The sequence below is a fragment of the Notolepis coatsorum genome (assembly GCF_963971535.1).
Source record: "Notolepis coatsorum genome assembly, chromosome: 3".
NCBI classification, from domain to species: domain Eukaryota; kingdom Metazoa; phylum Chordata; class Actinopteri; order Aulopiformes; family Paralepididae; genus Notolepis; species Notolepis coatsorum.
The window spans coordinates 101,370,631-101,386,326 of record NC_140167.1 but is presented as its reverse complement, the minus strand read 5'-3'; the positions used below and the strand labels follow the sequence as shown (position 1 = coordinate 101,386,326).

At 42.9% G+C, this 15,696-nt stretch overlaps 1 protein-coding gene across 4 annotated transcripts in view; it reads right to left on the bottom strand.

Moving 5' to 3' along the window:
• The window catches only part of LOC311224945 (interleukin-1 receptor type 1), a 112,554-nt gene that overhangs the window by 16,918 nt on the left and 79,940 nt on the right, over positions 1 to 15,696 (bottom strand). For all 4 annotated transcript variants that reach the window (XM_084310103.1, XM_084310105.1, XM_084310106.1 and 1 more), the window contains 3 exons: positions 12,649 to 12,841; positions 5,657 to 5,828; positions 5,376 to 5,438 (listed from right to left, as the gene is read on the bottom strand). In XM_084310103.1, the coding sequence (XP_084166229.1) occupies positions 5,376 to 5,438; positions 5,657 to 5,828; positions 12,649 to 12,841 (428 nt within the window). The remainder of the gene's footprint in view (positions 1 to 5,375; positions 5,439 to 5,656; positions 5,829 to 12,648; positions 12,842 to 15,696) is intronic.

Here is a 15,696-nt window from a genome sequence, read left to right as displayed (position 1 = left end):
CTATAAAGCCACATTCCTGACATACCACGCGCATCAATTAGTGACAGCATAAGTGACAGCCAGTGACAGCAACCCAGAGGTGACAGTCAATCAGTGTAGTGACAGCGAACCAGAGGTGACAGTCAATCAGTGCAAATACCAACAACAGGGTGAAGTACTCCAGAAAGGCAGTAGGGTTCTCAGTCCTAGAAGAGGACAGAAACCCAGAACGTTACAGGCACAGGACAGGAAGGCACTCCAAAGAGTGGTGCGCTCAGCTGAGCGTACTACGGGTATTGCACTACCACCCCTGCAGGACTTATATAACAGAAGTGCAAATCCAGAACCTGCAGAATTATGAAAGACCCTCACCACCCCAACAACAGCCTGTTTAAGCTGCTGCGGTCAGGCAACCACCTACGGTCACACGCTGCAAGAACAGAGAGACTCCGACTCAGCTTCTTCCCCCAGGCCATCAGAACACTGAACACTGAACTCTCCACTCACAAATACACATGAGCACACACAGACACACACACACACACACACACACAGACACAGACACACACACACACTCACACACACACACACACCACTCATGCGGCAACCGCTAAAAAAATCACTTTAAACAAAAATGTTATCTTTAGAAACACTTTAAAAGAAGGAGGTACTGTATAGTTTAGATACATTAAGAGTTAACATCGTAAATTGTATATTGCATAGTAGTGTATATGTAACGGATATGTGCCGCGATAGTGTGACTACGGTACATAGAAGTGAAACTCACTCCCCAGAGGCATCCAAACTGAGTGCTTAAAAGGGAATTCCTTTCTTGGCGCAGCGGTTTGCGATGCTGGCCCCGGTGCGGACGCCCGGGGTTCGACTCCCACTCAAGGCACGGTCGAAGTCGTGGCAGGTTCTATGTTGAACCGGCTACAGTGGTGCCGTGACCCGGATGCCTTGGGTGGTGTGAGTTTAGGGGGGGTGAATGTAACGGATATGTGCCGCGATAGTGTGACTATGGTACATAGAAGTAAAACTCACTCCCCAGAGGCATCCAAACTGAGTGCTTAAAAGGGAATTCCTTTCTTGGCGCAGCGGTTTGCGATGCTGGCCCCGGTGCGGACGCCCGGGGTTCGACTCCCACTCAAGGCACGGTCGAAGTCGTGGCAGGTTCTAAGTTGAACCGGCTACATATATAAGAACCAGTTTCTCAGGAACCTAGAATGTCTTTTTTTTTTACCATGCATATCTTGTGTCTTATCTATTTTATTTTTTCGATGCCTATTTTATTCTATTTTATTATTGTATTTTGCACAATCAATGCGGGCAAGACCACCCACATTTCACTGTATGCCCTGGTATGTATGTGACAAATAAACCTCTTGATTCTTGATTCTAGTGGTGAGAGCACTATGTGTCTTAGTCTAGTAGTGAGAGCTGTGTTTGTATCAGGGTGGGTGGGTCTTAGTCTATTGGGGAGAGCTGTGTTTGTATCAGGGTGGGTGTGTGTCTTAGTCTAGTGGTGAGAACACTATGTGTATTAGTCTAGTGGTGAGAGCACTATGCGTCTTAGTCTAGTGGTGAGAGCACTATGTGTCTTAGTCTAGTGGTGAGAGCACTATGTGTCTTAGTCTAGTGGTGAGAGCACTATGTGTCTTAGTCTAGTGGTGAGAGCACTGTGTCTTAGTCTAGTGGTGAGAGCACTATGTGTCTTAGTCTAGTGGTGAGAGCACTATTTGTCTTAGTCTAGTGGTGAGAACACTATGTGTCTTAGTCTAGTGGTGAGAACACTATGTGTCTTAGTCTAGTGGTGAGAACACTGTCTTAGTCTAGTGGTGAGACCACTATGTGTCTTAGTCTAGTGGTGAGAGCACTATGTGTCTTAGTCTAGTGGTGAGAACACTATGTGTCTTAGTCTAGTGGTGAGAGCACTATGTGTCTTAGTATAGTGGTGAGAGCACTATGTGTCTTAGTCTAGTGGTGAGAGCACTATGTGTCTTAGTCTAGTGGTGAGAGCACTATGTGTCTTAGTCTAGAGGTGAGAGCACTATGTGTCTTAGTCTAGTGGTGAGAGCACTGTGTCTTAGTCTAGTGGTGAGAGCACCATGTGTCTTAGTCTAGTGGTGAGACCACTATGTGTCTTAGTCTAGTGGTGAGAGCACTATGTGTCTTAGTCTAGTGGTGAGAGCACTATGTGTCTTAGTCTAGTGGTGAGAGCACTATGTGTCTTAGTCTAGTGGTGAGAGCACTATGTGTCTTAGTCTAGAGGTGAGAGCACTATGTGTCTTAGTCTAGAGGTGAGACCACTATGTGTCTTAGTCTAGTACGGTGAGAACACTATGTGTATTAGTCTAGTGGTGAGAGCACTATGTGTCTTAGTCTAGTGGTGAGAGCACTATGTGTCTTAGTTTAGTGGTGAGAGCACTATGTGTCTTAGTCTAGTGGTGAGACCACTATGTGTCTTAGTCTAGTGGTGAGAGCACTATGTGTCTTAGTCTAGTGGTGAGAGCACTGTGTGTCTTAGTCTAGTGGTGAGAGCACTATATGTCTTAGTCTAGTGGTGAGAACACTATGTGTCTTAGTCTAGTGGTGAGAGCACTATGTGTCTTAGTTTAGTGGTGAGACCACTATGTGTCTTAGTCTAGTGGTGAGAGCACTATGTGTCTTAGTCTAGTGGTGAGAGCACTGTGTGTCTTAGTCTAGTGGTGAGAGCACTATGTGTCTTAGTCTAGTGGTGAGAGCACTGTGTGTCTTAGTCTAGTGGTGAGAGCACTATGTGTCTTAGTCTAGTGGTGAGAACACTATGTGTCTTAGTCTAGTGGTGAGAGCACTATGCGTCTTAGTCTAGTGGTGAGAGCACTATGTGTCTTAGTCTAGTGGTGAGACCACTATGTGTCTTAGTCTAGTGGTGAGAGCACTATGTGTCTTAGTCTAGTGGTGAGAGCACTATGTGTCTTAGTCTAGAGGTGAGAGCACTATGTGTCTTAGTCTAGTGGTGAGAGCACTATGTGTCTTAGTCTAGTGGTGAGAGCACTATGTGTCTTAGTTTAGTGGTGAGAACACTATGTGTCTTAGTTTAGTGGTGAGAGCACTATGTGTCTTAGTTTAGTGGTGAGAGCACTATGTGTCTTAGTTTAGTGGTGAGAGCACTATGTGTCTTAGTCTAGTGGTGAGAGCACTATGTGTCTTAGTTTAGTGGTGAGAGCACTATGTGTCTTAGTTTAGTGGTGAGAGCACTATGTGTCTTAGTTTAGTGGTGAGAGCACTATGTGTCTTAGTCTAGTGGTGAGAGCACTATGTGTCTTAGTCTAGTGGTGAGAGCACTATGTGTCTTAGTCTAGTGGTGAGAGCACTATGTGTCTTAGTCTAGTGGTGAGAGCACTATGTGTCTTAGTCTAGTGGTGAGAGCACTATGTGTCTTAGTCTAGTGGTGAGAGCACTATGTGTCTTAGTCTAGTGGTGAGAGCACTATGTGTCTTAGTCTAGTGGTGAGAGCACTATGTGTCTTAGTCTAGTGGTGAGAGCACTATGTGTCTTAGTCTAGTGGTGAGAGCACTATGTGTCTTAGTTTAGTGGTGAGAGCACTATGTGTCTTAGTTTAGTGGTGAGAGCACTATGTGTCTTAGTCTAGTGGTGAGAGCACTATGTGTCTTAGTTTAGTGGTGAGAGCACTATGTGTCTTAGTTTAGTGGTGAGAGCACTATGTGTCTTAGTCTAGTGGTGAGAGCACTATGTGTCTTAGTCTAGTGGTGAGAGCACTATGTGTCTTAGTCTAGTGGTGAGAGCACTATGTGTCTTAGTTTAGTGGTGAGAGCACTATGTGTCTTAGTCTAGTGGTGAGAGCACTATGTGTCTTAGTCTAGTGGTGAGAGCACTATGTGTCTTAGTCTAGTGGTGAGAGCATTCACCCACAATCATTTAACTCCTGGTTGTGCTGTTTGTTTTGGACTTTTTCCGATACGAAATGTAAATATATTACTTATACAACATAACATACATTATGTACCTTTTTCCTGTGGTATTTTAGTAGTACTTTATTTTTTTGTATTATTTTTTAAACAAACACATAAACAAACATGACAACACAAGATTAGATATACAAGCATTAATTAACAGTGCACATCCAATGAAATCACCATTTAGATAAATGTCTTATACAAGATATACCCCTAATACCTGCTATCTATTACCCTACACACATATGCTCTTGCTCGCACCCCCCCCCCCCCCCCCTGGACCCCCCAATGGATAATCCATCCATTATCATTCGCTCCTAACCAGACCCTACCATTATATGCTAGCTTTTATTCTCTCCACCACTTCTAACCACATTGTCATTTTGGATTCATTGAGACCCAAAATTCTTGCTGTAGATATTTCTAGATAAATCACATCGAGATATGTAAGAATCCAGACCTTCCGGCAAATTTTTTCCGGTTGAAACCATCGTGATTCTATCAGCTTTTTAGCCACTGTGATACCAGATAAAACCAATCTCTTTAGCTGTATAGATACTGCATACTCAAAAACATCATTCAGCAGTAATACAGAGGGGTGTACAGGTATATTCAGAGTTAAGAGATTTGATAATTGCTGGGTCACCTCTTTCCAGAATATCTTAACTGGTGGGCAGTCCCAGTACATACATGTGCATAAATGTCCCCTCGTCCCCATTTGTACATAAGGAGCATTTGGAGTCTTGTTTAAGACCCATTCTGTTCAGTCTTATAGGAGTCAAGTATGTCCTATGAATATAGTTAAGATTGATTTGTTGATGGTCCGGGTTCCTTGATGCAAGTCAAACATTTGCCCAGGCTTCTTGCCAATCAAAATCTTTTTCCAGGTCTGGTATATCCCTCCTCCAAATAGAGTCTAGGTGGAGGGTTTCATACGAGGCTGTTAGTAATTGATGATACAAATCTGATACAAAACCTCTCTATGTCTCTCTTTCATAGAAGAATTTGTGGTATCTGTGGTGTACAATTGGTATCCTTAATGGAACACTGTGAGCCTTCAAACATAACAATAACTGTGCGTAAAAATAATATGTGGAGCCGGTGAGATTACATTTTTTGTGTATTTCATCATAACTACAAATAGTTTGTTGAAAACATCTCCTAATGTATGTATGCCTTGCTTTTCCCATCTAGGAAATCTTATAGGTCGTTTTCCAATCAGGAGTGCATTGTTATTGAATAAGGGAGTATGATTATAAGATAGTACTGTCAGTGTCAGCCTGTGCTCAGTGATGCAGTGAGGCACAGTGCATTGTAAAGTATGATGGCTGTTGGAATGAAGGACTTCCTTTGCCGTTCAGTGCTACATCTTGGGAGTCTTAGACGAGTACAGTACTTAAGAACAGTTTATGGGTCATATCATATATTTTCACTCACCCCACACTGCCTTTATGACCTCATTGGAAGGTTCGTGCAATTGAGGGCGTAGAGAATACGACTCTGAAAGGATGACAGCAAATATGAAATACATGTGAAACAGCCTCAGAACTCTAGATTTTCCTTTCTCTGGTTGTGGACCTTGAATTTATGGTTTAGTCATGTGAATACTCTACGACCACACAAGTGTGTCACAGTATGTTCTCAGATCACTAACACTAGTCCTATATACAGTAGTAACCCATCTTAGACTCCGTCCAAGTGCTTGAACCCATACTAACTTTTGACCCTGACATGGATGGTCTCTGACACAGAGCCTGTGAACCCTGCCAGGGCAAAGGTCAGAGTGCACGTGTAGAAGCCACTGTCCGTGGTATCTGCTACTTCCACCTTGAGTTTGGTCCTGCCCCGGTAGGTAAACTTGCCCACTCCATGCTCTATGGGTTCACATCCCTGAAAAAATAAAAAGACACATACTGTTTCTGATTTCTACATATATTTTATGCAATTTTCTGTATGTTAGTATGCAAGTAATGTTGGGGGGCGACTCAACTATTTTGAATAACTAATAGGCAGAGATGAAAATTATCAGTACTGGCTCAAATTGTGTTGAGGGATCAACCAAAGGAGTTTTTATTAGTGCTGGCAGGCGATTAAAAAGAATTATCTAATTAATTACAGGATTTGTAATTAATTAATCTAATTAATCGCATTTTAATCACATAACCATTTTATGCCTGATATTCTATATTCTATAATAATATTTCAAATTGCATGTGTCCGGATGGCAGAATTCAGTACTGTATCTAAAAAACCTTCTGTTTAATCATCTTCCATCTATTAATTTGCTTAGATTTTTCAGGTCTGGTCAATTTGAGCATGGTATTATTCACAGTCAAAGATTAGCCTACAATTTACTCAAAATAAAATGTTCATTCAATCACCACGCAGATTGATTGATTGATTGAATGAAAATTAACAGATTGCAGAATGGGTACAATACAGTATGGCTCAATACACACAATTGTTAAGGGGATGCAGACCAGAGAAAGACTTTCATCTTGTTTACATCAGGGTCCCCCATTTTCAATTCATAATGAATTGTAAGTAAGGGTGCAACTTGCACCATGCAATCCATTCTTTGTGGATCTAGCCCACAGTATTTCTGACACTGGGAATACATTCCCTGAGATCCATAGATGTCCCTAGAATCAGATACCAAGAACATACAAATGGACCATATTAAAAAAAGGTCTGTAAATGTGTATTCTACGTTCTTATGGAATGAATGAGATACAAAAAATATATAATAATTTTCAATAATTTTGAGTAAACTTTCATAACGCGATAATTTGCTGTGTAATTAATTAATCTAATTAACGCGATAAACTGACAGCCCTAGTTTTTATACAACAATGACGTTTTAACAACATAAAATCAGTCCATTTGAATTTGAATTGAATTTGAATTTATTCACACACACACAATACAATACATGGTGAGAACATCATCATCGAAAGTGTGTGCGTGTGGCAGGTCTCCCAAGAAGCTTTTGGAGGGAGCCTGATCACAAACAGAGGCAAACAAAACATACAACATGGATAGGCTTACACATCTACCTACTACATACATACAACATACATACATAAATACAGACAAATAATATTCCCAAGTTTGGTTACTATTTAGAGATATGATTTTTTTTATTTTACTGGTCGGTACAAGGGAACCCTGAAGTCAACCACATGCTTCCTCCGACACACTTTTCACCTGGCAGCGAGGACTCTCATTGGTGAAGTGTAACGCGCGGGAGGTCACGCTGCCTTCACCACTTCCTGCCTTTCACTGAGCAGGTGCCCAGACCTGACCTGTAGGCATCACTGTCCACAACGCCAGATTACCACCAGGGGCGGGGCTAGGGGGTGGCTACTTGGGCTCAAGCCCCGAATGTTTTCTGAAAAGCCCTGAATGTACTTTAAAAATTAAATTAAATAAAAAATTGGACAATTAATCATTGTTACATGAAAATTTGTTTGCACCAGATTTAGCAGAAGCTAATTTCCATCTGTGGTCTATCCAGCTGCTAACTGTATTTGAGTGAGTTATGTCTTGGTGTTATGGTAGACTCAGACCTAAGCTTTAAATCACAATCAACAAGTTGACAAAAACATAATTCTTCCACCTTAGAAACATAGCTAAAGTACGGCCATTTATAAATCAAAAGGACGCTGAAAACCAGATCCATGCCTTTATCTCAAGCCGACTCGACTACTGTAATGCACTCCTTACCGGCCTCCCGAAAAAATACGATGATAACTATTTTATTGCAATGCACTATTGCATTATTTTATTCTATTTTACTAACTATTTTATTGCACTGCACTATTTTACTTTGTATCAGTGATAATCAAACCGTAAACAAAGACGCATATTAACACTTTCAGCGCCAGGTGGTGCTGTTTACTGTTACTGTTGAAAGGCCAGCGCCTTTTAACATGGGGATACGTGGCTGTGTTTGCAGGCCTAAAGCTATATTATATATTATAGCTATGGATCTAATAATATAGTCGATTGTCATTAAGTTTCTTCCGGTCAAGATGCAAAAAACAGATCATTTTTCCATCCATACATTTCCGTTTTATACCGTCGTGAATATGAGTGTAGTTTCAGGGTGGTCTGGTGTAATTTCCAAAATGCTTCGTAATGGCCGGCAACGTGTATTCTAGTAAACGCGTTATCGTTTCTTCTCTCGACTAGCTACTGTTCTCAAATCAAATTTTGATTATCGGTATTATGTTTCATCATGGATGCATGAAGGGGGGGGGGGGGGGGGGGGCGCCCCTCCGTGCTTTTATCACAACCAACGTAACACGCCACACACACACATGCCCCGATCAGCATGAAGGAATTTTTGGATCAACGCAATATTGATACCATATAGTCCTTACCTTGACCAGGATCTGTCCCGAAAAGAATATTCCAATTATCTGATCGCCATTCCAAGTGCTGATGTCGATCAAGGTGCCAACGTAATCCAGCATTGAACATGAACCCGACCCTCGTCGATGCATGCGTTATAAGCGTTTGGCTTGACCCAGTAGTTAGACTCCGCCCGCAGGCCACAGCTCGGCCCAGACACCAAGCCACATCGTTTCAAATGGAGTGCAATAGTGGCCGCAAGGCATTAGGCGGCGGTATTGGACTTTTGAGATCTCAGACCCATCCCCAGTGATAACACAGGCTGCCGGCATGTCTTTATGAATGGAAATATCGAATAAAAGAAACAACGATGAAAACCCGACTATACTCTGGTTTTTGGGGGTCCTGGCGCTCAACGTTCGGCGAGTTTACCCTAGATCTTAGATCCTAATATGAAAAACGATGTGAATTAATGTTCTATGTCTTACCTTGACTTTGTCTATTTTGCTGCTATCTATTTTATGCTTTATGTCTGCACTTTATGCATTGCTCTTGATCTGCCAATGTTGTGCTCATTTTATGCCTGTCTTTACTGCTGTGAAGCACTTTGAGCTGCAATTCTTGTATGAAAGGTGCTATACAAATACAGTGTATTATTATTATTATTATTATTATTATTATTATTATTATTATTATTATTATTATTATTATTATTATTATTATTATTATTATTATTATTATTATTATTATTAATTATTATTATAGTTTGCTTCATTAATTAAAGGGTGTGAATTTAAGTGTTCTCTAGTGCCTTTTGTCCTCTTTAAGGTGGTGGTATAAGTTAAAGGTTGTTGTGTCGAAATAAAAAAATTCCTACACAGGCTGCCTATTCTTTAATCCCAGCCGAAGAGTGCTGCCGAGTGCTTCCGCGTTTTCCCTGATTGGCCGCGACACGCCCCGTGGCGGAGCGGGGCGGCTGAGCGGCCGCGGCATTATGCAGCCGTAATCCCCCTTGTTTTGCCATCGACGGTTAGCTCAACTCGTTCGCCGCCTTGCTGTGGAGCCTGCGGTGCGGTTGGTGACAAGTTTGAATCACTTCAATTTTTTTTTAATTTTTTTTGTACGTTTCATTAATTTATCATCTCTCGCTATAAACGTGCATTCTTTCGCCGGTTAAGTTTAGGCATTCTTTCGGAGTTGGTTAAGGTTAGGGTTAAGTTTAGGCATTCTTTCGGAGTTGGTTAAGGTTAGGGTTAAGTTTAGGCATTATTTCGGAGTTGGTTAAGGTTAGGGTTAAGTTTAGGCATTCTTTCGGAGTTGGTTAAGGTTAGGGTTAAGTTTAGGCATTCTTTCGGAGTTGGTTAAGGTTAGGGTTAAGTTTAGGCATTGTTTCGGAGTTGGTTAAGGTTAGGGTTAAGTTTAGGCATTCTTTCGGAGTTGGTTAAGGTTAGGGTTAAGTTTAGGCATTCTTTCGGAGTTGGTTAAGGTTAGGGTTAAGTTTAGGCATTCTTTCGGAGTTGGTTAAGGTTAGGGTTAAGTTTAGGCATTGTTTCGGAGTTGGTTAACGTTAGGGTTAAGTTTAGGCATTATTTCGGAGTTGGTTAAGGTTAGGGTTAAGTTTAGGCATTCTTTCGGAGTTGGTTAAGGTTAGGGTTAAGTTTAGGCATTGTTTCGGAGTTGGTTAAGGTTAGGGTTAAGTTTAGGCATTCTTTCGGAGTTGGTTATGGTTAGGGTTAAGTTTAGGCATTCTTTCGGAGTTGGTTAAGGTTAGGGTTAAGTTTAGGCATTCTTTCGGAGTTGGTTAAGGTTAGGGTTAAGTTTAGGCATTGTTTCGGAGTTGGTTAAGGTTAGGGTTAAGTTTAGGCATTCTTTCGGAGTTGGTTAAGGTTAGGGTTAAGTTTAGGCATTGTTTCGGAGTTGGTTAAGGTTAGGGTTAAGTTTAGGCATTCTTTCGGAGTTGGTTAAGGTTAGGGTTTGTCGCAGAGCATGGCAATAGAATGCCTGTCTGTCTTTCTTGACGCGGAGGCAGCAGCCTATTTCCGCTCTGCCGCGCGCCGCGGTCACGTGGCCAATCAGAGACACGCGAAGCACTGTTCGGCTGGGATAAATATAGACGCATCTGGGCTAAGCCCCGGATCTCCTATACAATCCTAAATCCGCCCCTGATTACCACCCTCGACTTCCCTCCCCCTAACCCGGCCAAACGAGTTAGTATGACGGCTGGCCCAAGTCGGAGGCAATGCTGACTCCGGGAGTCGAGACCGCAGCCTCTTGCATTGGTGATGAGCGCAATCTCCGCTATGCCACCCGACCGCCCTTAGAGATATGATTTGAGCTATTTCAATTTCAGTGATTTTTTTGAAGGTGGAGATGGATTTTGACTGTTTCAGACCCTCGTCGAGCTCGTTCCAGATCTGCGGGCCGCTGCACGCTATACTTAGGCTGGCACATTTGAGCTTTATCCTCTTACCAAAGATACTGTAAGATGCCTATTCCTAGTGTTATGAATGTGCAGTGGACGGCAGACTGGGACAAGCTCAGAGAGTCTGTGATTCATGTTATACACAACTTGATAACAACAGAGCACCACCACAGCTTCACTGAAGGTGATCAATCACATTTCTGTTTTCCGCGTTTGACAAGAAGCAACATTGTGCATCGCTCTTCATTGATCCGTCCAAAGCCTTTGACACAGTTGACCATGATGTTTTTAAAAACTCAGGCTGGCTGGCAGTGCACATAAGGCATATAATAAAGGCATAACTGAATTTCTCTAATGAACAATCTATTTCTATATTCTATATTTATATTTCTATAGTCCAGTGTGCTCCGCAAGTCAGACAGGCTCGCACTGCTGCTCTTGTTAAAAACTTATTTTTGTAAAATAAGTCTCCTGCCATATTTTTCTCCCATTCGCGTAATTCACTCACAGCTTGGGCCGGGGTCGTGGTGGAGACATGATCATAATCAGGTTTTTATGCACCTGAGTCCCCCGAACAGGTAGAGACAAGCCCTGAGACGGTCAGAGCTTTCTACACACATATGGTACATTTTATTTGTATAGCGCTTTTCTAGATTAAAATCACAAAGTGTTTTACAGGCAGTAAAAAGTTAATCAAAATAACATAATCACACACGTTACATCACATATAATATAAATTAAAAGTTTGTCAAATACTTTACAAAAATGTTTATTAAAATAACAACCACATACACAAATGTTACACTGCATACATGATCAATTAAAAGCCTGATATAAATGTTTTAAGACCCTGTTTAAAGGACTCTACACTATCAGCAGACCTGATTTCACACGGTAGCTGATTCCATAGTGTAGGTGCTACGACTGAAAAAGCCCGGTCACCTTTGGTCTTAAAGGGGAACTATCTTATAAATGGCCTTTTTGAGTGTTTAGCATTGTTTCCTAGCTATGTGAACTTATATTAATATGGTCTATGTCTCAAAATTCTCATATTGGCGCATTCTTCCAATTCTCCTCTCACAATATTCACCCTCACTGAACTGAGTCGTTTGAAAATGTGCCTATATGTGATGTCAGAGAGACACCGCTGCATGTTAATGTTCAGGTGAACCAGAACGCGCGCAGTGGTTTAGGAGCCCAGGCTCAAAACAGCTCGAGATCTTGAGGTAGAAAAATGCTGTTTTTGAGGACTTGATTAGAAATACAAAACATTGAATAAAAAAAAATATATATATATTACAGAGGTGTTCCATAGACTCACAGGAATTGTGTAAAAGTGCCCAAATAGTGAAAGAAATAGTAAAATAGTTCCCCTTTAAGTTTTGTCCGAGGGACGACGAGCGCTCCTTGGTCGGAGGAGCGGAGAGCCCTACTGGGGCAGTAGGGGGTTATGAGCTCACTAATGTATAGCTTGGAGCTTGGTGCGTAAAAGTGACCATAGCTCAGCGTAGGATTGTCCGATTGACTCCGTTCGTTTATCTCTACATGTTCAGGAGACTCAGGTGCATAATAAACACCTGATCATGATCATGTCTCTAGTACCCCCCCCCCCACAACCCGACCTACGAGCGAATCTTGTGAAGGGGAGCAAAAATCCCTAAAAAGTTGTCTATGTGTGCTTTGGTGTGGCCTTCGGTGGCGTTGAGCTCTATAATAGCAGTTCATTTAATCCATCAAAGTGCAAAAGAAAATCACCAGAATGCAATAAATAAAGTGTTTTTTTTACACACACAAATTCTGCTTTCACCCCTCCCCCCATGCCTACCGCCAGGCCAGAAAAAACCATTGCCCCACCAACATTTTACATATAAAGACGCCAGTGATTATATATATATGTAACATATATATATCAACTACTTTTCCATAACTAACCTTGTACCACTTGACGGTGTTATTGACTGAGTAACTGTCCAATTGCTTCATATAGTCTATCAGAGGACAGGATATGTGACCGGTGACTTGGTTAGTCAACTTCTGCTCAGCTTTCCTTGGTCTCCCACACTCTCCAGGGATCGGTTGTTCCACTATCAGCTTGGTGGCCTGCCTGTAGCACCTGGAAGGAGTTCTGTTTAAAAGAGGAGAGAGGAAAAGGACAGGGGCGTGACATCAGTGACTAATACTGTAACCTGGAGTATACTGTATATTCTGCAACAAAACGCTCGTCGTACAAGTGTCGAAGAGAAATTTCAAAGGTACTCACAGTTGCACAAGGGTTTCGGACAGACAGACGCTAGGGTTTGAAAGCTCGGCGTTGCTAATACACATTTGAAATCATTTTAATAAACTTGTCAACTTCAGCTAAGCTACTGCTTTCCTTCAAAATGGCTGCCTTTCTTCTTCTGCATTTTCTTTGCATTGTGCATTTTTGACGAGCGTTTTGTTGCCGACCAGCGAGACAGACTTAATTGTGGGGGTTTTTCAACGGTCGTAGAAGGGACTGTTGATTCACTGAGAGCTTTAGCTCGTCCAACGATGTTGGCGTGATTTACAGTACCGAAAGGGGCTAGGACTCACCTGTCTTTATAATTCGCTACACGAGTAGTCATACAAATTCTTCTGATAATGTTTATTGTAATTGGTTCATGGTACAAATTCAATGTAACCATCAAATTCAATGTAACTATTGATATTGATAACGTTAGCTAGCTATTTTTGGATATCAATAGCTAATTTTTTATATTGTTAGCACCCTGATGTGTCACTGGAGCCAGACAGAAAACAACAACAACAACAACAACAACAACAACAACAACAACAACAACAACAACAACAACAACAACAACAACAACAACTACTACTACTACTACTACTACTACTACTACTACTACTACTACTACTACTACTACTACTACTACTACTACTACTACTACTACTACTACTACTACTACTACTTAGCCTATTCCTACTGCTTTTAAGCAGACAAAACCACAGTGTGTGTTCACTGTTGTGTTTACTGCTTGATACACTACTACAGGACCAAAACCATTGTGTATGTTCACTGTTGTGTTTACTGCTTGATACACTACACTACAGGACCAAAACCACTGTGTATGTCCACTGTTGTGTTTACTGCTTGATACACTACACTACAGGACCAAAACCACTGTGTATGTCCACTGTTGTGTTTACTGCTTGATACACTACACTACAGGACCAAAACCACTGTGTATGTTCACTGTTGTGTTTACTGCTTGATACACTACACTACAGGACCAAAACCACTGTGTATGTTCACTGTTGTGTTTACTGTTGATACACTACTACAGGACCAAAACCACTGTGTATGTTCACTGTTGTGTTTACTGCTTATACCAACTATCTCAGGGGGGACTATGACACTAGGTGGAACTAAGTATAACTTGCACTACTATCTGTTCAAAATACATGAAATTAAATCTAGCCTTATGCATTTGGGATTTCTGTAGCTTTTTTCCTGTTGAACCGAATTCGTACTGAACTGTGACCCCAAAACCAAGGTATGTACCAAACTGTGGCTTCTGTGTACTGTTACACCCCTATTATCAAATAGCCTAATAAAGGTAGGTGTGCTACAGTATGTAAGCCTGTGTATACCCTTGACTAGGGCTGGGTGATATGGCCAACACATATTATATTTTCTTATCTTTGATAACGTTAGGTTATAACTATAACCAAGTTCTGTTAATACGTAGTGGTGACGCTCGGCGTCACTCATGCACTATCCCCGCATGTGCACGCGCACTGAATAAAGACCACAATGTACCTTTATATCCCAATATTTGTCTGACCACACCCCTATCAGCTTCCCATATAAGCAGGGGTGGGGCCACCCCCTCGCCTCCTTCCCAAGCTTTCACCACAAGGCGAGATCAAGGGCTGCAGCGGCGGCGGACGCCGAGCGTCACCACTATTAACAGAACTATAACCTAACGTTCTGTGACATAGTGGCTCCGCTCGGCATCACTCATGCACAAGGGAGGCCGAGCGGGAGCCACCGGCCAACAAATACACCCCGCTGAAGGCCCCCCACAACCATCAGAACAGGGAGGGCCGAGCCCCCCCGACCCCCCCTAATGGAGGGCACCCCCCCTATTGGAGGTTTCCCGGGAGGGCGACGGACCCGACCGTGCGAAGAGGCACTCAAGCAACTCAACGCACAGGGTGAGCAGACCGTGGCCTGACCCCACGACTACACACACGCACAACCCGCATGCCACCCGGGAACGAACGGAGGGAACAACCTCGTTACTGCCCCCAGAATCACGGGGTCAAGGGCAAACCCAACCCCGTGGCAAGGCCGTAGCAGCGGAGCACGAAGGAAGGCCCAGACCCACCAAAGGGACTGGACCCCCTGGAACAGCATCAAGACCCCACCAGGTGGGCACTTAGTGACCCCGCCCCCCACATCGCCAGCGTATTCGGACAAAGGCCCCTCAGCCGAGCGGGCCCTGTCCCCCCAATAGTACACCGCCTGGCACACTGACCCTGCAGAACAGGCAGTCAGCATGGCCGTAAGTACACAAAAAAGGTTAACCAACGGAAGCAGGCAGCGCACCGGGGAAAAACCAGGCAACAGGCTGTAACCTGAGCCTGGAGCACTGCGGACGAGACAGGCGCCAAAGGAGTCAGCTGAAAACAGCCGCCCCGGCGGAAGGGGCGTATGCTGGCGTTGTTGCATGACCAAGCCTCCATTTAAAAAAAACCCACCCAGAGGGGTTGAGGCAGAGAAGGCTGACACGATTGGCAGACGTCATGAACGTGCAGGGGCACCCTCAACCGGGTAACCCGGGAGTTGACACTGCTCCAACACACCAGGGAATCAACCACCTTGGTGTTACCCAATGCGGTGGTTGTTCCTATAACCCCTCAAGAAAAAACTCCAAAACACACCTGCGGGTATACACCGGCTATACCGCAGTACAAGTGTTTCAGTTTTCAAAA